The sequence below is a fragment of the Podarcis cretensis genome, assembly GCF_951804945.1.
Source record: "Podarcis cretensis genome assembly, chromosome: 5".
Taxonomy (NCBI): Eukaryota; Metazoa; Chordata; class Lepidosauria; order Squamata; family Lacertidae; genus Podarcis; species Podarcis cretensis.
The window spans coordinates 56,545,057-56,571,926 of record NC_137174.1 but is presented as its reverse complement, the minus strand read 5'-3'; the positions used below and the strand labels follow the sequence as shown (position 1 = coordinate 56,571,926).

At 41.1% G+C, this 26,870-nt stretch overlaps 2 protein-coding genes across 15 annotated transcripts in view; one reads left to right on the top strand and one right to left on the bottom strand.

Moving 5' to 3' along the window:
• NEURL1 (neuralized E3 ubiquitin protein ligase 1) overlaps nt 1-7,799 on the top strand; it is a 138,004-nt gene extending 130,205 nt beyond the window's left edge. For both annotated transcript variants that reach the window (XM_079976094.1, XM_079976095.1), the window contains exon 6: nt 1,210-7,799. In XM_079976094.1, the coding sequence (XP_079832220.1) occupies nt 1,210-1,451 (242 nt within the window). In that variant the 3' untranslated portion in view covers nt 1,452-7,799. The remainder of the gene's footprint in view (nt 1-1,209) is intronic.
• A 2,291-nt stretch (nt 7,800-10,090) lies between these two features.
• SH3PXD2A (SH3 and PX domains 2A) overlaps nt 10,091-26,870 on the bottom strand; it is a 259,361-nt gene continuing 242,581 nt past the window's right edge. For all 13 annotated transcript variants that reach the window (XM_079976076.1, XM_079976079.1, XM_079976071.1 and 10 more), the window contains 3 exons: nt 25,877-25,926; nt 24,112-24,231; nt 10,091-23,964 (listed from right to left, as the gene is read on the bottom strand). In XM_079976076.1, coding sequence (XP_079832202.1) covers nt 22,078-23,964; nt 24,112-24,231; nt 25,877-25,926 — 2,057 coding nt within the window. In that variant the 3' untranslated portion in view covers nt 10,091-22,077. The remainder of the gene's footprint in view (nt 23,965-24,111; nt 24,232-25,876; nt 25,927-26,870) is intronic.

Here is a 26,870-nt window from a genome sequence, read left to right as displayed (position 1 = left end):
TGACCTTGTTCTCGGGTCTTACTTGCAGGTTTCCCACAGGCACTGTGAGAACAGGATACTGGACTGATCCAGGAGGCTTTGCTTATGTTTGTACTTGAATTTTGATGAGTGGACCCCAATGATCAGACACACCGCCTGCCGTTGTTTATCCCTTGCACATAAACAAGGTCTGACTTACACTAAGCTTGTGCTTAGGCTTGCGTGCACTCGGGACACTGGCAAGCAGGTGTTTGGATCGTGTGAACCCCTATAAATGTGCAGCTGCTTCTTCCTTGCAGACAATTACACCAAGCACATTGACATCTATAAGTAGGGCTGGGCCACATGCCCAAGGCCAGAGGCAGGTCTGGAACCTGTTTCTACTCCTCTGCAGGTGCAGCATAATACTTTCACACAGATAATGGATGTAGGGGGATTTAGAAGTGGCCTTGTGGCAAATTATTGTTCTCTAGAAATTTATCAATGCCCAGCGTTCATCACTTTGAAGAGATACCCTCCACCCCAACAGACCAATGAGACAGTTGTCTGGAGATGCAGTTTTGTACTTCTGTTCTTACAGACACGGACAGAGAACCAAATCCACTTATGGGAGAAAAGTAACACTTCTGCTATTGCATGTTTGTGTGCAGGTTACACATTCAAATCCAATTTACATGCCCAACGAGCCCCCAGACTCCGAGACTAGACTATATTGCACTAATTTGTTTACACCTCTTTCTTTGGCATAAATGGGTTTTGCTTCCAAGATCCAAGCCATCGGTGACTTTGGAATATATTTGACACTGACGGAGAGGTGGATGGATGAAAAGACTACAGGAGCTAGGGAAATCTTCTAGCAATAGGGGGAAGATGCCACATTCTGAAGTCCTTATGCACTTCTGTACTGGTATTGCAGCATCCTATCGAGTCATGGCTGGCTATCACATTTTAGTAGAAACTGCAAGTGGGGGGAGGGATAATCTTGACCTCTGCAGGAAATTGAGTACATTGAGTGACACATTGGAATCCATGAATGGTCCGTCTGGCACAGTATTGGCCATCCTGATAGTGGTCAGACAGATGCATCTTGGAGTTACAAAAGTGGGGTGTGGGCTGATGTTCTCTCTCTCATTGTCTTAACCTCTAGAATATGATGTGTTGGACCAGCAATCTTGTCCCTGGGTAGAGATGAAGACATATAAAAGAGTGACAGCATTTCTTGTATTGCAGGCACAGCTCCAAACTCTCCCATCAGCATGCCAGAGTCCCCCCTTTCCCCCTCCATCTCAGGGTCCTGGAATGACGAGTGCACCATCTGCTATGAGAACATGGTGGATACCGTGATTTACTCCTGTGGACATATGTGTCTGTGCTACACCTGCGGGCTCAAACTCAAGAAGATGGCCAATGCCTGTTGTCCTATCTGCAGACGTGCCATCAAGGACATCATCAAGACCTATCGCAGCACCTAGAGCAGGATGGCAGGAAAAGGGTAGGGGCAGCAGGGGACATGCTCTCTCATGACAACTCAACAGAACAGGGTGGGGAGGGACTGTCCAGCTTGCCAAAATTCCCATCCTTCCCTGTGCAACTAACTCTGAATGTTGCTACATGTGGGCAAATCCCAGAAATTTGAGGTCTAAACATTTCCTTCCTTCCTTGGCATCTAGCAGAGAGCTACTGACAACAATCTGATGTGCATCTGTCAAGAAAGGTTGAATTGCATTCCTCCTCTTTCCCTAGTTCTGGCTCCACTCACCCACCTTCCTGCAAGGATCAAATGATGCAGAATAATCAGAGTTTCTTGGGTATGTTAGCAGTTTCATTATGTGAATGAATTCAACATTTTGGACGTTTAAGTGGAGTAGAAAAACAACAAGCCATGTGAGCACTGGAACCACTTGCCAGAGCAAGAGGGATGGCCTCCCCCCATAGAAATATCTCTTGCAAGTGTCTATTCCAATGGGAAGGAACTGCCTCTGCCACAAATGCACATCAGTGGCAGCTGGATCCCAAGGGAATGTGGCGTATGCTGGTGCTAAGGAAGGTGATCTTTGGGTGCTTCTTGTACTGTGCTGCATACAGGAGTCTCACTGTTAACTGACAGCCTTCAAGTTCTACTTTCTATAAATGCTCTCTTCCTTTCCACCCCAGTCTGTTCACCCCACCCTTGGAAGCAGCTGCTGATAGCTACAGCATGACACTGCATCCTTTATGAGCATTTCCCCCTGCTGCTTTCCCAAACCCACTGGTTTCCTCCTTCTTTTTAAAGTATTGCACCAGGCGGCTTTTTCAATGGCCAAAGGGGGTGCCTTCACACCTGTTTTCTGCAAAGGATGGAGTGCATTTTAGAAGCCATAAGGAAGAAGGCACACAAGGCCTTTTATCAGGACACTGAACATCTGTCTCTGCTTTTAAGAAACGTAAAAGCATCGGTAATTTAATAATCTTTGGCCAAGCTGAATGTGTGACACAGAGCTGCATCTATTTTGTTATCATGAAAAAAGAGAGACCTGAAGCAGTTTGTCTTAGTTTTTTTAAAAAAATGTTTATTTGGTTTTATGAAGGATTTTTAAAGTATTCTTCCCATCATGTGAAGGACAATTGTTTTGGCCTTTCTTGCTCCCAGCACTGTGAATCTACCTGGCTTGACTGAATTCTTGGCGTTTCCCTCCATGCCTTGCTGCAGCTGATTGTGCTGTGATGGACAATAACAAGGCCTCATTCTTCAGCAGCTCCACTATCTTCTGTGCTCCATTTGACAAATCCCACATGCATCCGGAACTGCAGCTTATCGTCACCTGGCACCAAGTGGGCTAATTACTTCTGAAATGCCACCAAATGCCCCAGCTGGGAGAAACCCGCAGCCCAGTTCATCAGCCTCAGCTCCCTAATATGAACACCAGAAACAGTTAAGTAAGGAAAGAGGTAGATTAAGAAAGCATTTGGAAAGGGACAGCAGATTACGGATGTCTGAGATTTTCATTTCCCCCAATGAAAAGTGTTTCGCTTCACCAACTTAGTGGACAGTTTTGCCCTCATGAGAGTCATGCCAGGCTAAATGTACAGGCAATTCCCATGTTGTGTGTGCGCCGTTTTTCACTGCGGGATGCAACCCCTGTGCAAATGGAGAGTTGCCTGTATAGCATTGAGGCTGTAAATATAATGATGGCCAACTCATATCGGGAAGGCAGAAAGCCGTTTAATACAGAGGATTGGGGCACAGCATTTCTAAAAGACCCAGTTCCCTGCAACACCTAGCAGCCGCTGCCTGTAAGGAAAAAGTTAGGAGACTCTTGTTTGAAGTATACCCAGCATGGTAATATTCCTGGACTGGACTGATTCTTCTAGTACTTGCTGTCTGAGCACTTGCGGGTGCTTCAGCCTGTGCTGGACCTAGCTAATCCACAGTTTACAATAAGGATGGGGAAATTGTGGCTTTCTAGATATCATTAGACTTCCACACATCCCAGTGAGCATAGCCAAGGGAAAGAAATGTTGGCAAACTGTAGTACAGCATCACCTGGAGAGGCACAAGTTCCCCCATCCTTGGTTTACGGGGATCAGCACAGTGGCTGCTGAACCACTTCATCGACACCTGCCTCATGCAGATGTGCTCCAAAGAATATAGATAACTGGTTTCCCCCCATCCGGGAATTCCTAGTCAACTTGCCCCTAGGACTCATGATCTGTAAAGATATTGTGATGTGCAATACTAAGCAATGGCACCTCTTGAAATTTAGTGTCCATGTTGCTGGATGTGAAGAAAAGGCCTCATTTAAAATTGCCTCTGTTTGGGCATATGACCACCTGCGCATGTGGTGTTCAAAAGAAAAGCCTGCCTGGTTTGGCCCTCTGTCCATGCTGGCTTGGTCATGTGCCACCATTGCATTAACTGGATCCAACTGTTGGAAGGTTACTACAAACGCCACTTTGAATATTTGCACACAGCCAACTCCTCACTGGCTGGGAGCCAGCAAGCACTTTGCTGTTGGTTGTCAATCTAAGTAGACCCTTATCAAGGCAATGGATATTGTACCATGTGATAGGTTACAGGCACTTCAGGATAAAAACAATGCAGGTGGATTGTAGCAATCCCTTGCATAAAGGAAAACTGACTCACCTAGTCACAAACCAAAAATAGAAGCTATAGTTCCTAAGAGTTTGCTCACTCATACTAGTCTTGGCCCACATAAATTAGCATTTTTTCCTAAACCCCCCCCCCAACCAAAAATCATTGTGTCTTGCTTTTTGTCTTGCCACCTCGAGGTGCTCATCTGTGCTCTCTTAACTGCACTCAAATCCCTAAAGAGCTTCCCATTCCACTAGTAACTTGCATCTGGCCCTCTGCAGTGTCAACCACTTGCAAAGCATTTTTAAAAAATGAGCACAAAGCCTCAAACTCCATAGCCATGACATAAGAGAACCAGATGTAGATGGGACAACCGTATGATTTATCTCTGCCTTTGGCAAGTAGGACATGGAAAGTTAATTTATGCCCCTCAAGGCAGGAGGCCTTTCCTACTGTGGCACCATAAGATCATTTGAACCAGGATCTGACAAGACCATTCTCTCTCTCTCTCTCTCTCTCTCTCTCTCTCTCTCTCTCTCTGTGTGTGTGTGTGTTGTCTTCCGTTGAGTTCATTGCATCTATTCCAGTATATGTTGTGTGAAGAGAACATCTGGTACTACCTTTCATGTCCTATAGCAGAGATGGGAACCTTTGGCCCTTTAGAAGTTGCTTAATTTCCATCAGCCACAGCCACCATGACCAGTCTGGGTCAGGGAAGATCAGAATGACGGCACAGCAACATTTGAAGGTTCCCCACAGCTGCCCAATGGCCATAAGTAGATAAGAAAATTACAAACTAAGGCTGTAGTCATATGCCCACTTACTTTGGAGTTAAGTCTTTTTGCACTATCATGGCTAGAAACAGGCTGCATTCATTCTGCAAGGTTCCCATCAAATCCAGTCTCCTCCACAGCCACAGTATAAAAAGAGAACATTTGTTTCAGCAGTTGGGGCAAGACATAATATGCAGTAACATAGGGAAGAGACAGGACTGGCATTGTCTGGAGATTTCATGCAAGACACATTCTCCTTGATCTGGTTCTGATTCTTTGTGATCAAGGAGCTCCTCTTCCCTGAATAGTTCCCTCCGTTATCTGAAGAGAGGAAGTAGGTCTGCATGTGTATTTCCTTCCCAGTAAAATATTTGCTGCCTCTACTCAGCTGATTGAGGCAGAGTGTAGGGACAGGAGCCTCACATGAGCCGATAAGTGAATATATATGGCTTTGGAACAAGGTGGCTATATATCTTGCTTTCACATAGTATCTAAAATCAGAGGTGAAGCTCTGCATTGTTGCATCCACAATAGCAATGGAGATATCAAAAGATGAATTAACGTATTTTATATTATTATTATTATGGCATATTGATAGATGAGAAGGATGGGGTGAGGGGGAGAAAGCAATTCTTTAAAAATAGAGACACAGTGGGGTAGGATAGCCAAAGGCTTAAAGTACTGTAACAACACAAACATCTCCTAGGCTCGGCAGATTTTGCCAGTCAGTTTTCATATTTCCCTAGAATGTATTTTAATATGAGAAGGTGCTTTGGGAAACTTCAGCCCAGGGCTTCATATTTTAGGACACTATGCCATAGAAACTAGCACCATGTCTTCAAATGATGAATTCATAATTAAAATGCTGTGTATAGTTGATGCTGCTATTCTGCATGAGAAAAATGTTGCCTCTAGAAGAGATGTTTTATAGAAAATGCATTTAATAATATCCCTCTGGCATCACTTCTGTGGGGAGCACACTTCTTATTTTACAAACAATTGTGGCTAGTAAAATTACACATTTCTAAACACCTAGGGGTGTGTGAGGAATAGTTTTGTTTTCTGGTTCATTGTCACTTTTAATGTTTCTTTTGTTTAATTTTCTATTTGTTTTCCCATTGCTTTCAGTGGAAGACCCAGGCAGTTTTCTGTTTTAACTTGGATGTTTTCTATCCAATTGGTATGCAATCTACTACCTCCCCAGGGCATTAGACCCACTGAATGGGTCCCCATTTTATAGGTTCTTAGAAGCATGCCGAGGCATTCAAATTCCCATTTACTATAATAACAGATGAGTAAATGAGGCTCATTTAATTTTTCATTCATGTTTCAAATGACTGCACACTCTTACCTAGTAAATTAAAGGCCATTAGTTTCTGAATAGATGGGTCCTAATCTAGAAATGCACATGTTCAACAGTGGACTTCATTCACGTGCTGTTCAGGTGGGGAGCTAGAGTAATCAACTTTGTGTTCAAGCCCCGCTTTGGGCAAAAGATTCCTGCACTGCAGGAGGTTGGACTAGATGTCCTTTGTGGTCCCTTCCAACTCTACAATTCTATGGTTGCCCAAATAAAATATGAGGCCTGGATTTATTCATTCCATTTTCCCTTGTGGGAAAACAAAACCCTGAGCCTGCAGATGTCAGTCACTGGTTGAGAGGAAGTTCACATACAACTCTGAATGTAAGGCTTTTAAAAGGTGAGCCATACTTACTATCTCCTTTTGTGCTTCTGCTGGAATGGGCTCTTGTCTGAAATGCTGTATTCCTTACTGAGTCATTCCTATGAAGTGTCAAAGTAGGGGTAAGGAACTTGTTCAGATTGCAGTGCCTGCTGCTTTATAATATCCACTTTTAAAATTAATCCTCCCCAGGTTAATGAGTAGGACTATTTTGAAGTCGATAAAAAAAATGCTTCCTTCATTGCAGCCTATTAAAACAAATAATGGATCCAATTTATGTCCCTAATAAAGGGTTAGCCTTGACAAAGAATGGTTGTTGTTTTTTGCCTAATCTGTTATTGATTGTGATAAACCAAAGTAACTAAATTACATGTGTTCCTAAGGTGTTGCTAATTTGCAGGAGCTGCATTCTGAAACCATAATAATTGGACTGTGGGTGGAAGGAAATATTTTTGTTTTGACTTGAAAATATTCCCACTCATTAGCTTTTTGGCAACCAGAGAAGTTGGTTCCACTCCAGTAAGGGAAACTGGACTGAAGTGAATCAAGAGAGAACCCCACACTGTACAAGTGTCTGAAAGAGGGTGGGTGTCCATGCTAAAGGGGTACATGGTTGTCTGCAAAGTTTTAATTTAAAAACAAAAGCTTTTGGCAACATGTGCTAAGAGCACATAACTAAGGTGAATCATACTCATTGCCATAGGCAAACTGTTTCTTTTATCCAGGTAAGCCAAGGGCCCAATTCAAATCCTTATACAACAGCTGAAGAGAAAATCAATCATGTTGCTGCCAGCTTTGACTTGCTCAGGGTTGTGTCCACATGTACCTAAGCCAGCTCCCTCCACCTAAAGTACTCCCCCTCCCCCTTAGCAGCAGCACCCTTTTGCACATGCAAGTTCAAAGCTTGAAGGCCAATCTGTGCACAAAAATGTATTTGGGCATACAGAAAACTGTCTGAAGATGGAATCAAGGGAAGGAGGAGTGTGAAAGGGAGAACATTCTCCTTCCACTCAGTTAGTGTGGGGATATGTATGTATTTATTGAGGACCAAAGATGGAGGCGGCTTACAGAAGCTGAAAAAGAAGTGCAGGGCAGTTCATGCAGAAGAACATTTCAATGGGAGCATTATCACAATCGGTTTCATTTTCCTCTGTATTTTTGTGTCAGGATCCAGAATTCATGTGATACAATGTCATGGAAATGAGAATTTTATCTTTTAATTGCTTTATTGAAAAACAAATTTTGTTTTTTTTGTGTATATATATATATATATATATATATATATATATATACACACACACACACACAATATAAAAAAGACTATTCCATTCAGTGTGAGAATTGGATAACAGTGATTGTGAATAAAGTTGATTTAGGTATGCCATGGAGGTGCTGGTGTGGGATGCTTACATTTTTTTGGGGGGGGTGGACAATACAATGGTCAATGAACACAGGAGTTAGTGAAGTATGTGGATCTATTTCTAATTATTGAAAAAAAGGCCATTAACCTAAGCGCACTTAACTTGGAAGCTTGTCTTATTGAACACAGGGGGGCCTTTTCTGCTAGGTAAACTATTTCAAATCATGCATGAACAAGACATTCCTTCACACAGAATGACATTTCTTAGTGAGAAACTTCTTGGTCCAAAGGGACAGGAAGTAACTGGGCAGCTACATCCCAGTTATTTTCTGTAGCAGCTCAGTTGCCCTTCCACCACAAGTTCCTTGGGAATCATAGAGGCAGAAGGTGGTTTCGTAACCAAGTTTTTTATATATGCTAGAAGCCACCCAGACAACCCAGTCAGATGGGCGGGGTACAAATAATAAATTATTATTATTATTTGACTTCCTTCAATACCTCATGGGTAAATGGCCAGCTATTTATGGGTGAGGTGTTATGTTTTTTGTGGTGGTATAATTTTCCCCTCCTCTTTGGCTAGCAGGCACTCTGCATCCTCCAGGACAGCCTTGTTTTGGACTCCCATTAGCTCCATTCAGTATGGCCAATGGTCAGTGCTGACGCACTGCAACATCTGTAACACACTAGGTTGAGCAAGCCTGCTCCAGGGTCTCAAACACATCTCCACCACCTGTGTTTATGAAAGTACTACCAGAAACACAGCACCCTTTGTGAGTTATTTAGAACTTACCTTTCTCTCATGAAGCTCACTGCAGCGCATGGAGTTCCCAGGTGGTCTTCCATCCAGGCACTGACCAGTCAGTTACAGACCTGCATAGTTTCAAGAGTTTTGCTGCATTATGTGCCTTCTGAGCACACCCCCCCCCCCTCAGAGTTTCTCTTGATTTAGAAAATTTACTGCTATGCTCTTATCCCACATGCTGAAATCACCAGGACTGACTGCTCTACTTGGATGCTTTTAAGGATCAGGGTAGATTTAACTCTGCCATTTAATTGTTGCACAAACACACCCACCCACTTGACCTCTTTGAAATTCAGTGCCCTGAATGCTTCCTGGAATTAAGTGCAGCCTGTGAAAGCAGCCCGAAAGGGAAACCAAGATAGTGAGAAACTCAGACTGAAACATTAGTGATGGATCATCACCACCACCTAGTGGCTAGTTTAGTGACTGCCACCCTCTATTGAAGAGTGAAGGGCAAAGTGGTAAACTACGGGTTGCACATAAAAAAATGTGTTACAAGGGACACCCATAAGCATACCGGAAACCAAGGACTGTGTAAGAAGTACACATTACCCTAAAGCTTTATATTTTACAAAAAGTGCATTGTGTTTAACAAAACCTATTCAAATGAATTCACAACTGTGCACTTTTAGAGAGCACTCTTGAACTCAGGTGCCCATCACATATTACAAACCATATCACTCATACGAACGACACTGATGGGAGTCTTACAAATAAAGGAAGGGTTGTAAGTCAATGGTGCAGAACATGCTTTGCATGCAAAACAGAACAGGTTCAATCGCCAGCCTTTCTAGGTAGGGCTGGGAATGCCCTGTCTAGAATCTAGGAAGCCAATGGACAATGGCTTGTTTGAGCCTAAAGCAGCTTCCCCTCTTTCCACTTCTTCTGCTCATTTCACATTCCAGCCCAGAAAAGGCAATTCTTAAATCATGAGTTCTGAAGTTACCTGAATTACTCAAAAACCAGTGTGTACTGGTTTAAGGATTTTTACCTTTTCTCCCTTAATAGTTTCCTTTCCATATTTATACCTCCATGATAATTTGTTATTTCCTTACCTCCTTTAGTTTCATGGATACAGCAAGGCCAACGTAAGTACTTCTTAAAAAAAAAAAAAGATCATTGGGAATTTATTTTTGTAATGATGCTAATCATTCTGTCCATACGGGACCACTGTTGTCCTTGCAAGGAAGGACAAGATATGCTGTGCAGACAAGAAGCTACAGTAGAAAGCTGCATATTCAGCTGTTGGCGGAAATAAAGGTTGGTTGTTGAAGCCTACACTCCAGGGACGCCAATTTTAACTGCTTTGGGGTTTCTTTTTCTTTCTTCTTCTTAAAATCATGTGGCATATAATTTTTTATGAACTACAATACAATAAATAAAATACAAACTCAATAAAAAGAAACTAAGCAACAATTGGAACACAATTAAAAAGATCAAAAACTTTATTATTTTTTCATAGGACATAGAAGAGACCATGTAAACAAATGGAAATTTAAAAAGCAACAACTTACAATTTGCAAGCATTTGAAGATAAGAGTATCCTTTACCCTTCTCCAAATGTACAATGTCTGAATCCCAAAGGTATTTTGTGGGTTTTTGAAGTGCCTGATGCCCTGGGTAAGATCTTTTTAGTTTAACAGGACACTTGCATCATTGATTTAACACATACACACTCAAAACCCAACAACAACAACAACATAAATATAAAAATTAAAGTTCATATTATTAGCACCACCTTTGGTCCAAGCAATGAGTAAACTGGGAGATGACTGTGAGGTACAGTTAGTTATCAAGTCCTCTCTGCCTGAGACATTGAATATTATATTGTGGTTTCACATTGCAAAAACCTGGGAGTAAAACAGGCTGCAGCCTAGTCTCTCTTGGCAGACCCTAAAACAAACATAAAAGCCTCTGACTAATAACTAGTATGTGTCCCCATATGAGAGTGCGCTTAGAGTGGCAATATTCCTCAATTCCCTTCCAAGTGTAAGCACTGCGTAGTCCCAAGGATACCTGCTCCACAATGGCTAAGAGTGGTGAGCACAACTCTGTTTTGTGCTGCTTCACAGGATCTGAAGAGTTGTGCCCCAACATGTTCTGGGATATAGTAAGGGATCTTAGGAGAACACATCTCCCTTTGCATGTTGCCCACATGGTGCTTATAAAAAGCATAATTAGCCAAAGTGAAAACTTGAGCCTCAGCTGTATATTGACAAGCTGTACACACTTAGAACTGTTTTTGCTGTATAGAATCTTGCACATCACACGGACATTTTCCTAGTCAGGGGTTCTGATTCAGCCTAATCTTAGTACAATGGCAGACCAGATGGAATTTCAAAAAAGGAACTGCTGTTTCCATGGTCATTCTGCTATGCCATCATCTAAGGCACACAGATTCCAACAAGACTGAAGTGAGCACAAGGAGCCTATAGCAGAGAGACCCATAAAATAGAGGACTGTTGGGCCAAAACATGTACAAAGATTTAGTTTCTATATTTAGGGATCAGTTTATCAAGAATCATTAATAGCACATGGTTGCTGGTGGGGGAAAAACTGAATATGGAGCTATATGCCTTAGAGTCTTTAATTTTTTTAGTCAAGTATATAGATGACAACTATTTGATCTGACAGCATTTCCCCATGAGTCTATGCAAGAATCCAGTGCAGCACTCACCTCTCAAATTCCAATGTCAAGAACTCATAAAATCTCCTTATAATACCTAGATATAAAATGCTCCACCTGGATGGATCTACATTTACATTGGGAACAACTGCAACAGTACAACGCCTTCTTCCAAATCACATTTCAGAAGCTCCAGTTGCCATAACAAAGACAGACAAACCTGTAGAATTTCAGAATTTGAAGATCACAAGAGTGGGACCATAAATCATTATCAGATGAGTTGTGATCATAAAACGACTGACTTTGACTACCAGGCCACCTTCTGACTGCACTGCCATCATGACTCCCACTTTACTAACCCCAGTGGGCACCAGACTGAATATTCACATACTTGGTTGTTCCACAAAGCTTTCATTCTGGCAAAACCTTTTGTTCAAACAAGGTGAAACCATGATGGCCAAGAAGGTCATCAACAGTGCAACATGGCCTCAAGTTTTGAAATGAAATCTGGAAATGGCAAAAATCTAACCAGCACACAACTTCTCATTCAATATCACAGGTTACATGAAAAGGCCAACTGTTGTTTAAAATTACCTGACCAAAAAATAGATTTTTTTGTTTAACTATAAGAAGGTAATTTACTGCATATAACCTTTAGTTTCCTCTTGTGAATTTGATTGCTGTGACATTCCAAAATCAGTTTAAGAGGGGACCAAGTTAGATCAAACAGGTGTCATCCTTTGTTGCGTTTGTTTTGTACAGAGACTACTAATGTGATATTTTAAAGGTTAACTGTGTTTCCCCAGTCACTGTTAAAGAAATGGTGACTTGCCCCAAATGATTTTTGTGAATGTGGCCAACATCCTTTTGCAGAAACCATTTTACTATGCAAACAGATTTATATTCTTCCTATAAATTCACTGTCATCTTTGATAATGAGCACAATTACAGTAAAATGCAACAGCTAGTTTTGTTTATCTTCTGCTTTTTTCTATTCCATATTTATTAGAGATCCACTAAAGGTCACATGCAACTTTTAACAATAGTGGTCATCTAGGGGTGGACTAACACCCCCCCCATATTTTGTTAACAGTACGTAACATTCAACTGCTTGAACAGATTAGCTAGAGGAAAAATAAATGGACAAGGACTACCCAAATCTATCATAGGACTCTTTATCTTCTCTTTCTCCAAAGTTTGATTCCCTCCTGGATTCTTTCTTATAACAAATCCAACCACAAAAAAAGATTCAATCTTCAACTTGCTCTCCCAACAGTAACCAATCCAACTTCAATAATAATAATAATAAACCTTCTGAAAAAACAAGCCAAACAAAACCAAAAGCAAACTCCGCTCCCCATCTCTATCACACAGCCCAAGAACCAGCCACACATCCTACATCGTCTCCTCACCAACATACTCTCTCAGACTTTTGACAATTACATTCACCTTTATGTTAAATAACCATTTCAAGAGGGTCATTGAAAGAACAATACTCAATATCAACTACTTGGAAGATTGGTAACAATCACAAGGCATTCAAATTCTGCTTCACTGTCCTGACTGTTTCTTGCAAAAAGGAAACCTTAATCCTTTTTATTGATTACTCTTTTTTTAGATTTCAGGCAAAACAGTAATTTGCTGCCTGCTTTTGGTTTTCTGCACAAGTCTCTAAATTTCAAACTCATAAACAACTCTCCAGTTAACTTTTTGCATAGTAAAAGGCTGCAGTTAGAACTTGTTGCACACAATCCCCAATAAAGTTCTGGCTCAAAAGGTGTAGGTGAAGCTTTGCCAAACCAAAAATGCTGAGACGGCAAGTTTTAAAATGCTGCAAAAATGAGATCACCAGCTGGCTCCCTCTTTCATTTCTCATCAACAATTGGCTGTTTAAGTGAAGTAGAGCCACTTGGATTAAAGCCAGCTTAAAAACACAACTTGACTATGCTGTCATGCCAGCTCCAGTCATTTCATGAACCTCTAGACTACTTGATATAGAAAACATTACTGCTTCGGATTACGAACTTCAGGATACAGATTCATATATTGCAATAAGTGAATCTGAACTTTTGGCAATAATGGGAGACACAGATGAAACACAGAGCAGTGATGTATGTTCATGCACTAAAACACAAAAAGCACCCAGAATGTCAGACCAGGCATAAATATATATATATGTTCCTATTTATTTTTTTAAAAAATGGAGATCCAATCTATTCTTCTTCAGTCATAATCCAGTTACCTCTTTTGACTGTTACCAAAAGATTACAGCCTCCCCGGCCCAGCCAATTTGGTTTAATAGCAAACAGGAGTCTCAGCGCAGGACAATAGTGGCTGTTATGTTGCACAAGGAAAATGTGTTAAAACGACAGTGTGAAACTTTCAGTCAATTTGGTTTTAAAGAAAGGGAAAATTGCACTCATCAACCATCTAAAATACTGCTGTGTGGGGCCAGCCCACCCTGTAAACCTAGACTGAAAGGGACCCACTTTTACTTGGTCATGTTGAGCCTAAGAGATCTTATCACAACTTAGGAGGAGAAAACCCTGGAAACAGAAACCTGATTCCAAATAGGAGTCTTACTCAAAGCAGGCTTGCAATACCTTCAAGGATACAAACCCCACCAGACACCCCCACTTCCACTTTAACATGCACACATGCATACTCACGCACTCACCATTATTATTATTATTTTTTTAAAAAAACCTTTAAAAAAGTAAAAGAGGGATCTCTTAAATTGTTATTCCAGAAGGCTCTATACAGTGCTGCGGAGACTTGAGCAACAGCAATTGAAGGGCTGGCTCAGGGAGCTCCAATTACTGACCTCCAAGGATGCTGGGCAAGGTCACATGTACAGTACTTGATTCAAATATCACAAAAATCAAAATTAAAAATAACAACAACCTGTGAACAGATATGGTAAAGGAATTGACCGAGACACTAACAGGAACCTTGAAGCAAGGACATAAAGCCCATGAGATCACTTTAGGACCTAATGAGTTTTCCGTGTATTTGTCAATGATCTCTACACATCTACAAAAAATTAAAAATTAAACAATACCCACATCCTTAAAAAAGCACATATTTACAAAAACAAAAAACAAAAAAAAACTTCAGCTCTCCCAATCCGTACCTGCTAAATGCTTAGTTTATGTACAGTACCCCTGATTTAGCTGCAAACGTGTATGCCTAGAGTCTCAAAAAGGAGGCTTGGATTATGGCAGATGGATTATGACTATTTAGCAGCAAAAATCCAGTTGTGATTTAAAATGTATTACAGTCAGCAGTGTAGTTCTTCCTGCCAACTTTGTGTGTGCACGCACAGAGTTCAAATTTCATGAAACTAAACACAGACAAGAACCAGGGTCTCCTGATGCCAATTGCAAATTTATGTTGCTCTCCTGGACTCAGTTGCTTTTTTTCTTTTTTCATTTAAGAACACTGGAGGTGTAAAATTCACCAAATAATGCTCCTGCACAAGATCCACTAGGATCTGGGAGTAAGTCCCATAGAACACAATAAGGCTTCACTCCAAATAGGCATGTATAGGAATGTGCCATGGGCATAGCCAAGGGGGGCATAATCAATAAAATTCAATAAAAATACATAGCAAACTGAGATTCTGCCCCCCCTAACAAAAAGCCTGGCTATGCCCATGAAATGCACTGAAAGAGCTTTTTTTTTTCATGAACATTTAAGCAATATTGCTGTGGAACTGCCTCATCGTGAGTTCAAAGGCTTGAGTACAAGTGCCCAGCACAAAGATGAAGACCCCGATCTTGGGCTGCTAAAGATAGGAACCTTTCCTGTTCTTATCAGTGGAAAGAGATACAGCAGGCCATGCACCAACAAGCACATCTTTTCTTGCAAATGGCCTGATTCTGAAAGGCATGGAGCACTAAGGGATCATGAGGTAGAGACTGATTTGACATGCTGTGCTTCAAGCATACAATTAATCCTCATGTTGTCTCATGAGTGATTTCCCCCCTCAACACATGTATTCCATGCTAACTAAAACCACACAGCGGCACAATCCTATACATGTCTACTCGGAAGTAAGCCCCACTGACTTGCATGGGACTTCCTCCTAGGTGAGTAAAGGAAAGCAGCCTTAGCTGAACAAACTGAATTTTGTAAGGAAGAAAAAATGAGTATTAGAAAGAAAAAGGGTGTTGAACAGTCACTAACACACACAAACAAGTCACACTTCTATTCAACTGTGATGCACTTGTGTAACCACTACTGCACTCAGCCACCACAGTAAATTCACACTTACAATCCATTTATACCAGAATTTTTCTGCTGCCTCCTCTCTTTTTCTCAATGGTTCCCTTCCTCTCATTCCTCATTTCCCCCCCAAGAGTGCATGACTGGATAATGACAAGACTTTTAAAAATCACACTGTGCGTTCCACTTTTAAGTCCTGGATGAGGGGCCTGTTTAATCTCTTTCAATATTGCACATATCCTCCAACTGGATTTTATCTTGAAAATGCAAAAAAAAAAAAAAAAAAAGGGAGGGGGGACATAACCCAAAAACCAACAACACACACATACACATGAGAAAAATGTAAATGAACAAACTAGCTAATGAGATCTAAACTTAAATACTAGTATTTCTACTCTGTAAATGCTAGTAGTATGAAAATAATGAATGTTTAACCCAGATTCCCTTCGGTTTCTCATAAATGATAGAAAGCATGTTAACACATTTCTAAACAGAGAAAAGCAATGAGTATAATTTTACAATAAAATATGCCACACTAATATTTGAAAGTAGTTTAAACAAACAATTCTATAATGCCTTCGTCAAAATGTTCAGTGTTGCTACTGAAAGAAACTTTTTTGGAAATTGCTCATCATCAGAGACAAATGCAGACGTTGCTACTGCATTGTAAACTTGAAACACAAATGCACTTGTTCGCCTACCTCAGTATCTAGTCCTGAATTAGCCAGTCTGTAATGTTCCTTGCCAGTTACCTGTACAAATGAGCATTTTAAAGAAGTCTCACCCAAATTATTTTGTATTCAATTGGGGCTATGACCCTAAGCAACACTTGTACTGGAGTCAATGGGACTTAATTCCCTGTAGATGTGTTAAGGAGTAAGTGCTATATATTTTTTCGCACAGAGGAGCTGTTTTGACAAGGACTTTAGTCACTGGAAAGTCGGGCCAGAATCCAAAAAGGGTTTGAAGCTAGTTCCATCAGTGCAAGGAACTTTACGCCCATGGTTTCCTTCAGCAGCACCCCTTCCCATATCAGCCCAATGTTACATAGCAAAACAGTTCAGAAATATGGAACTTTCATAAGCAGTTAGTGATATGGCTGGGAGCGGTGTGGTGGGCGGCAGCTGTAGTCAAATTCTTGGCTGGTAAAAGCCCCTCACATGAGCCCAGGTGGCTCCAAATTGATATTTTATATACGTTAACCAGGCATTCAAATTTTCAGTGAGGCCTAGTTCTCAAGAAACAGCCAGGTGGTAAACCTTTATCTGAACTGAACCACTTCAGCCTGCAGATAGGGAAAGATCTGATTGAAAGACCTGCCTCAGAAAAACAAAACAGAACAAGAACAAAAAACAAAAGAAGAATTCCTGCATACAGAAAACAAAATGTTAAGGAAATGACTTCAAGGCTATACCTTACCTGGCCTATGCAGGTAAGTTTGTGGATGTGGTGGATCATTCAAGCATGGAAGCATCCATTGCAGACACAGGTTTGCTACCTCATCAGCTTTTTGAGAAATAAACTTAAGTCTCAGCTTGAAAGAAATTGCAAAAGGCAACAGGTATATGCAGGAAGAGTCAAAGAGAAATAGTGTTCACTAGAATTAAAAAGCAAAACAAAACAGGAAGAGTATCTTTTCAGGCATTATAAAAAACCGCAATAACGAACTCAGAAGTGCTCATTATTATTAAAGTTGCAGTATACAGCAGAACAAAAAGTTTCAAATTTTTGTTTTTTTGTTTTCAAAAAAGATGATTGGTTGGTTTTTTTTAACTTTTGCTATCTCAATCATTTCCATTTCACATATTTTTTTTTGAAAGCATGGATGACCAAGGTAATCTCAAATAATCAGGAAAATAACTAGAAAGCCACTCCTCCTTCCACAAGAGGGCACTCCGACTTCAAAATATTTTATTCAGTAGCTCCCTGGAGAATTAAAAAAGTGAATTAGTTAACTCTGAAAGTACAATTATTATTAAATTGCAACTTGATTTTTTAATTAGTTTTTAGAAGTACAACATTCTTTTTCCCACCAAAATGCTGCAGGTATTTTACAACCATTTGAATGGGACTATAGTGTTTGTGCAGTGAGATCATGAACTTGTCACAAGTAATTGTGAATAGGCCTGGTGCTGCATTTAATTTTCCAGTTCCGAAAAAGTTTCCTAGATATGACCTATCAGCTAAAGTGGGAAACGTAAATTGCATACCAGTAACAGTGAAACTGACTAAAGGTGCTTTCTAGTGTCTTTTATTCCACCTCTTTCATACATCATGAAATCGCCTCCAAGCTTGTCCAACACATGTGCATGCACAAGCTATATCTTGTGTGCACAAGCACACAAATATATTTGTGTGTGTGTTGCAGAAAGCACAGCATCAGGAACAGGAAGTAGATGCAAAGCTGAGAGCAGCTCAGAAGTTAACTTTGTTACTTGCTCAGAACCTCATCACCATAATCACATAAAGTATATTATAATATTGGCTACTGGACCACCTCTGTTGGGCAACTGAATATTGCTTTCTTTTTTATGCACAATAGATCCTACTCCTCAAGTATTTGTATACATCTTTCAGTAATTATTTATGAGCAAACTGATCTCATAAATAGGAGACCTCTGCAAGAAAACAGGGCTTACAGTTGCCATGCCTGCTCTGTATCATATGGATAGCAAATAGATATTGTTTTTGTGGGTAGCAGTTTCCCTTACTGAAAGAATAGTAGACAAGCCACATGCTTAATATGCAGCAAGAAAGGCGTATGTCCTCAGGACGACTTTGCAAAAGCATATTTAGAACAATTTAGCAGACAGCGATCTTCTGCACATAGGACTGGAGAATGGTCAACAGTCATCCATTAAGCGCTGGGTGCTAGCAGAATATATTGAAGACATCTAGGGAATCTGGTGGTGGGATGGGGGATTGTTCAATTACTACTTCAGATCAGCTCCTCACATTTACTCAGGGCTGCATACGTTTAAGGAATATAACTAGCTGATCCACTGCTCTCCAAATCTGAAATATATGTCCCTTTTCCTTAGCAGAAAGTTTATACTTGCTAACTGAATCTACTGTATTTTGAGAGTCCAATGGCTCAATGTAGAAAAGTTGGGAGCTGCACATTTAGCTTTCCCAGGAGATGATGGCATCTTTAGAACAAAACTGTATAGTACAATTTTTAAATAATCATAAATTATTTTAATAAATAGGTGAACTTTAAAAAAATGACAATTTATACTGCACCTTTAAATAATGCACTTGGTTTTTTCTGCATTTTGGTTTAAATTGTTAAAGTGCATTAATTCAAAAATAATGAACCACTTCCTTATCATTATTGTTAAAAAATAAATCATAAACATTAATATGAGTTGCTAAATCACTACTATTAGTACTGCAATCTAGCAGATTACTTTATGGTTTTGCTCTATTTAATACTGTCCAGCAGAAGAACATAATACTTCTATTTATAATCTCACAGCAGCTCTGGCAGTTCTTTTAACAATGGCCGCTAAGGTTTCAGCAGACTTTTAAAATGAAGAGAAACTTCTAAGAGGCAGAGCTGCTAGGCCTTAGGAAGAAAAGCTCAGGAAAAACACCTACACCTTTTACTTTGCAGTGTAGATCATGACCTTCTCCCCATGGGCTCTTCCACTGAGCGCGTCACAGGCCTCTCCATTCCTTCCTGCTTCACACAAGCCAACCCTTCTTCCATGCTTATTTATCCAATATAAAGCAATAGTATGGAAGGTGGTGGCAGCCAAACTTTAATGGTGTCTCAACAGATCAAACTGAAAGGACAATTGGCACATGAGCTGCAGAAATCAACCCCTCCCCCAACATTTCTCATTGATTCAAGATGCGTAACACCATATTTTTGTTTAAAGAGAAAGAGAGATGAATCAAGTGAGAATTATGTAATGTTTCCCAAAGACCAAACATCTCCCCATTATATTTGATTTTGAATCCTTTGGAAGAAATGTATCCATTCAGTTCATTCAAATCTTCCCATTCTTTTCTCTTTCACCTAGTGGAAGGCATGAAGTGTTGCTGGAAGATGAAAGAGTTATTTATATTATTTATTCTTGCACAGTAACACAAACACAGCTGGTTTTCTTCTCTTGACACACAAAATGCTGGGCCTCAGGACAGAGACATCAAACTCTCATCTGAGAGTCGGTATTCTTAAGCAAAGGCCTTCCGGTGTTTCCTTTTTTACAATTATAAAGTTTATTTAAGAGCTGGTGTTTGAGGCCACGGGGAGGGGGATACACTTTGCACCCAAGCATTTTTCCCCATGGCTTTTCATTTTTTCCATGCTCTCCCACAAATGTTCTATCTTTGAAGTTTCATGATTATAAATATCAATGGTGGGGGTAGAAACAGAAATGGAGAGACTGCCCATGTGTGCAGGTGAGCAGGTGCTTGAACAGGTACATTCTCCACTCAATAGTGTTCTCATTCAATTGCTTTGCAGGTTTTGAAAGTATCAGGTGCTTCTCTCCCAACACAAAGTCATGTTCAAGTGAATACAACGGAAGAGTGATTCCTACTGCTTGCTCTTAAAAAGGGGGAAATAAAAAGTTTAGGACACAGATGGTTCAAAAATAAAAATCATCCCACAAATATACAAATTAAAAACAATTGTGCAGACAGTAAAATGCATGGCTTTTTTCTCTCTTCCCTGCCCCAACTTTGTAAACACAGATGCTTCTCTCCTGGCTGAGAATGGGCATTCATATCTGGAAACAACACTTAAATACAAACTGTATGGGTCTCCTTGCTTTGTTTTTATTTTAAATTTGTTACTCCCAGTATTCTTGATCTTAAGCACTGTGAGCGTTCTGACATGCATGCACAATTCCTGCACTGGCACTGTCCGCCTCATTTCCACATGAGGATGCACACGGGGTATCACTCCTCTATCAATGAAGGGCATGCGGAAGAGCATGGACACATAGAAGCTCCATGTTTACATATAGACAGTCCTGCACCTCAAGTAGCACCTGGAGTGGGCAACTGGCTGTGATGCAGTGGCTTCAAGGTATCCCTTACTCCTTACAGAAAAATAACTCCTTACTCTCTTCTACTGGCAAGGAAATGTTTTTACATCATGCACAATAGAGAGATCCAATCCCTGTGAACATGAATAAATTATTTCCTTCATAGGAAATAATGGAAAGCCCCTGCAAAACAAAGGTCCATTATGTGGAAGCAAATCCCCTCCACTCAGGGCCAAGTCACCTACTTTGGCAGGTGGAGCCATGCAGATGGCTCTGGAGAAGCCATCATCACTGTGTTACATGACTCATCGGCCTGGTTTTCAAGCCACAGGAGGCCACTGTGCGGCCACAAGAGCTGAAGCCTTATGGGGCTTTGGGATGGGAGCAGAGTGCATGCACAGCTTAAGGAGTTGTGCAGAAGCACTGGTGGAAGCAAGCCTGGTAATTCTGACCGGGGTAAAATGAAGAGGAAGGGAAGAGTTCTTGAGAAATCCCTTTCCATCTAGCAAAGGCTTATGGACGGCCAAGGAGCCAAACCCATGATGGTCCATGAGCCAGCAAATGGGGCTTTGTGGAACAGCAGATTCCCCTTTTAAGCTACAGACAACTGATATTCCCTGCATTCAGATGAAACTTTGCTGCTTCATAGTCCAATATGAGGCTCTGGATAGCAAAGTATGTGACAAACCCCTTCAAAGTACTTTCAGTATTGGTTGTTCAGAAGAACCTCAAAATAAAACATTAAATTTTGAGACCAATAAGTTTGCACAAGAGGTGTGTTGCAAACACATAATTTTTAGTGTGCATACAAACACCTAGGAACCACATTAAAGTTTGACTACACATCTAATTCCAATAATAATAGTAAAAAAAAAACTTGACCCCTTCCCCAAACAGTTGACACAGAGATCACCACAGGACAGAAGCATGACCGGTGCCATTGGGGGAAACTGACAATATGCACTTAATGTCAGGTACTAGCAATGCACAGTGAAAAAGCTCCAAGTCTTCAATCTGGAGACAAGAATGTGATAGCCGAGGGCCAACACTGGATTTCCCCACTTGCTCTGCTGACTTAAAGATATCTTGCTGGTGGTGGAGACTCATCCACAGCTTGGAAACACTTTCGCACACTCCATGTGGAAGAAATGAACAAGCTGGTTTTTTTAACATGTCCAGGTTGGCACCAAACTCCCCACCATTCGCAAGTCGATGCACAGGTCCAAACTATACTGTGAAAGGCACACATTTGGTTTCCTTTTATGACAACCAGGATGGTGGAATAGTGAACCACTTTGCACTCAAAATTATGAAAGTCTTCACCAAAACAGAAAGAGAATGCCATTAGTTCCAGCTGCCTTTTTCCTTGATATTTGCTGAACAAGCCAATTCCTTCAAACACCCTCAAAGACGGCAGACTTGCTGGTCATAGCAAAGGTCAGATCAACAGTCCCTTGTATATTAGATAGAATAAAAAGGGAATAAAATCATTGTAGTTCCCCCCTTCCTTCCATATGTACACAGTATAAAAGTATAAATAATGGAATTTAAAGACTCTAATTCTTTTTCTCCAAATAATTTGAGGGCACCCAGCCTTTAAAAGGTTTTCCTCCATCCATGATCTGACAGTACCACCAACCATTTGGGTTCCTTTCCAGGACCTCCATGCAGACACCTTCCTGAAATCCAGCAGTTTCTTCGTCCCCCTCATAATCTGCAATGGAGATGTAGATATCCTTAAGGTTATTGTGAATGAACTGGGATTTTTCAATGGGCTTGGGCCTGACTGTGGACACTGGGATTCCATTGCGCTCAGAAGGTACGTAGGAACTTGTCTCAGACCCCTCAGAACCCAGCCGATCAGTGTGCTTTATCTTAGAATCACTAGTCTGAGGTTGGGCAGCATTGAAAGAAGAGTTGCGGCGTACTGCCCTCAGGTGGTCTGTGGCAGTAAGAGACTCATTCCTACGCAGGGAACAAGGCAAGTTATTATCCTTGGGTGGTGGGGAGACAAACACTGACTGTGGCCTCACTGCTAGTTGCCTAACCCCATTCCGCAATTTGACAGACCCAGATGTTTTAGAAAAGCCACCAGGTGGTTTGCTGGGAATGGGAGGCGTTGCTCTCTTGCTCTGGTTGATGGTGTTGAGTGCTTGGACCTTCTTCTCTATCTTCTCCAAACTGTTGGATTTGTTTTCATTCCTTCTGTTCTTGGCCACTGAGATGTTAGCCTCATTCGAAGCGGTTTCCCGTTGCTGGTTATCAGACAGTACCAGATAGTGAGAAGGAGCCCAGCCTTCTGTGTCTCCATATCTCAAATACCACCACCCACTTGTTTGCTTTTCTAGAACTTCCACTGTTATCCCTGCTGGGAAGCTGATCTCAGAATCTTGAACTTTCTGGTAAGAATCAGTAGTTATATAGATACATTTTGAGGAGTTGTTTTCATTCTCTGCCTTGTTTGGCTGGCTGGAGTAGAATATGGCATGGGAATGAGTGGGAATGAGATCTGCAGAGCTTCTTCTGAATGACTCTTCTGGGTTTCCAGAAGCTGTCCGAGGTGGACTTTCAGACTCTTCACTTCTTGAACCTTTAAGTCCGCCTCTCAGCTGTCCAGTTGGTCTCAGCTGGTGACGTAAAGTGCTGATGTCCATCCTTTCTTGGCTTTGGGAGTCTGCTTTGTTCAGGAAAGGTTTTGGTCTCACCATTGGTTTTGCCCTGCTAGACACTGCCTCCCCAGTATCCCTCTTTAGGCCAGTTTTGGGCATGCTACTTAAACCAACATCTGAAGCGGACCTTGGCTTTGTCTCCTCATTCCGGGGGTAGTGCGGCTTCCCAAGGTTTGGCTGAATGCTCTTGTCACTTTTGGGCTTCAGGAGAGAAGACTTGGGAGAAACAGAACACGGAGAATTTCTTTGGATCAGAGACAGTGATGAACTTCTTTGAGAATCAGAGTCCCCACTAGATTCTTTGCTTGACAGAGCATCTTCGATGTATGGCCTGAAGCCTTCATTTTCATAGATGGTCTCCTCTTCATGTGCTACATCTTCAGATGACTCTCCAACTCGGAATTTTGCCCTTTGGAGGGATGACACAGGGGAAGGCTTGAGTAGATGGAACATGCCTCTCTCCAAGCTGCCATCTTCCCCTTGGCTCAGCTCAGACTCAGAGTCAGCACCAAAGGCAGGCACATCATACTCTGGCTCCTCATACTTTTGCTTGTCCTGGGCATCTCCTGAAGATATGGTTCCTGCAACTGTTCCTTCTTCAGAGTCTTTTGATTTATTGGGAGGTGCTGGGGGAGGAACTTTGGGTCTGGTCAAAGTACTTGTTCGCCTGTTTAAATTTGGCTTCTTCCTTTTGTCAATGTATGATGCTGGAGCCCAGCCTTCCTTTTCACCAATCTGCACATACCACCAGCCACCAGAATTCTTGTCGATAACCTAGAGAGGGATTAACATAGAGATTAGTTTGGGAGGAAAAAGACAAAATAATAGCACATTATTTTTTATCTATGCTACCGTCACATTTCTGCCTAAGGTTTTGCAGCTACCCATCACTCATTAGCTTGTTTCCCTTTCTAGGCTTACCTCCGCCTTTTGTCCCCCATGAAAGCTGATCCCATCAGAGATACAAGACTGGAACTCTGCAATGGTGTAGTATTCAACTTCCACTGATGGTGGCTCAGGAGGTTTAGGCAGCTGGAAGCCCTGCAGTGAGAAAAAGCAATAAGGAGAGTAGATAAAAGTGGCAATAGGGTACAGAGGGAAAGAGGGGAAATTAAGGTTTTATTTTATTTTATTTTAAGAAAGCTGCTTGCATTTTAAGCAAGGAAGTGAGATGAATAAATGTCAGCCCAGATATTAAAAGCTCATAAGCCATTGCATCAGGGGGTAGCTAGGATGTGGCCCTCCAGATATTGCTGGACTACAATTTCCATCAGATCCAGTGACATGGCCAATCGCCAAGGATAATGGGAACTGTAGTCCAGCTATCCCTTAAACCTGGTGGCCAATCAAGGGGAATGGGTGTTACCAGTCCAGTGATGCAGCTCTCAGTCAGTTTTAAACTTCCTCAATTCAAATACATTAGTGAGATTTCCACTTCCTACGGAATGGGAAGAAGACGAAAACCCTTGAAGCAGGAAGACCTGCTGTGCTGCCATCTTCATTCCCTGTTTTTAAATGACTGGATAATGTGGATGGATGCATAGGAGCTTAAAGCTCACAAGCCTTGAACAACTTAAAAATATTAAGTGGAAATTGCTTCATAGTAGAAATCCTACAGCAGAGGTGGCTAGGTTTTGGGGGGTTTTTTTACATTAAGGGCAACACTGATGGTTCACCTCAGTAATAGTTATAATCACTCAAGCAAGATTATAAGACCTGAGGGAGGTCAGATACACACAATGAAAGAATCTATATTCAACCCAACCTTTTAACTATTGCTTAAACCATTTTGACAGTGTATATTTCTTCTCCCACCTTTTTTGTGAAGGGAAAAAAAGGCAGATGAGAGAAACAGGATGAAGAGCCTCTCTTCATCGGATAGTTTATATTTGTCTAGATTAAATGCTTTACAAAATGGCATGCCACTGGAATGAGCAAATCCAGGCCTGCATTTGATAGAGGTGGGTGTAGCAGGAAAATAGGTATTTTAAGGACAAACTTGGTTTAGTACATTAAAGAAGTGGAAGCTTGCACGTACATATTCACACTATAACCTATGTATGGTACAATTCAAAATGAAGAGACAGGAGTATGTGGGGGATGGAATAAAACTCACTTCTGTAATACAGCTGTAGCTCATGGATCACTAATATCTCCAAACAACTTTTGACAAGTTAGAAAGGCTACATCCACAACATATATTTAAGGTACTCGGATATCACTTTTTAAATGCCACTTCTTTCCCCCCAAGAATCTTGGGAACTTAAGTTTTTAAGGGTGCTAAGAGTTTTTGGAGATCCCCTCAAAGAGTTACAATTCTGAGAGTGGTTTAACAATCTATCATTCTTCCCAGGAAACTCTGAAAACTGTAGCTCTGTGAAGGGAATAGGGGCCTCCTAATAACTCTCAGTACCCTTATTAAACTACACTTCCCATTATTTTTTTGGGAGAAGCAATGACCATTTAAAATGGTATCATAGTGCTTTAAATGTGTGGTGTGGATGTGGCCAAAGATAATATAAAAGTAGTATGTGCACTACTGGGAAAACAAAAGAGTGTAACACTTCCCACTTTCTTTCTTCCTGTTCCACCGGGACCTGAGTGCAACAGATTAAGAGGTGTTGCATTTGTGCAAAGTTAAATATTTGCAAGTGCCATTGGAAGTATAAAAGAAATTGGCACTCACCAAACTAGATTCTCTTCTTGGGGGAGGTCTGGTTCTTAGATTTGGAGAACCTGGTGAGAGAAGAAGTATTCCATATTTAAACAGAAGAGGCACATGCACATCCAAGCTTCAATGTTCTGCCAGCAATTAAAATAAAAATTAACGTGTCCAAGAAAAATAAAATAATTTATTTGTTACAATAATTTAATAACAATTTTTAAGGCGCAAAGCCTTCCTGGGCACCTTATGTTTTTAAACAAAATACAAATAACATATTTATGAAAACCAACAGAGCAGCAAAGTCAGCATAAAAACAGGACTGACAACTCTCCAAGACTCCCACAAGTTCCAGATGTTTTAGATTACAACTTGTGCTGGCTGGGGCTGATGGGAGTTGGGGTCCAAAACAACTGGAGGGCACCAGGTTGGCAAAGGCTTGTCTACAAGCTTTAAGAGGTCTAGACAAATGAAAAAGTCTTCACCTGCCCCCACCCCAAAAGGGTTACTATGTGCTGAAGCCAGAACTGATCTGCTTTATCTGAGACACGGGAGAGTAATAATTAAAACAGATGATTCTTTTAATCTTGCCAAATTATGTTGGATGGAACTGATGGTGGGGGCAAGGTGCAAAGAAGTCATAATAAAACCAGTAGGTTTTTGGAGTTAAGCCAACATAGTATGGGAATTTTGTCTTGTTTTTTATGATGCCCAGAAAGATGGCATGGCTATTCACAACAATGGAGCTCCTTTCATGTGATCTTTGCATGCAGAGAGGGGAACAAGATCACCATATGGTCCCTGTCTCCATTCTGCACACCTTCAAGTAAGAACTGTATGGAGCCTATGAAAACAGAGCTGTAAATACAGATGACTCTCCATGGCTTTTGGAACCCTGACAGGATTATATTTCTGTGGGCTCTGTTCTGACCTTCAAGTGACTGTACTGAAGCAGAGCTTGCTGCCATGATTCCATGCCCCCTCTTTATGTCTGTTCAATCACTCTAGATGTGAACAA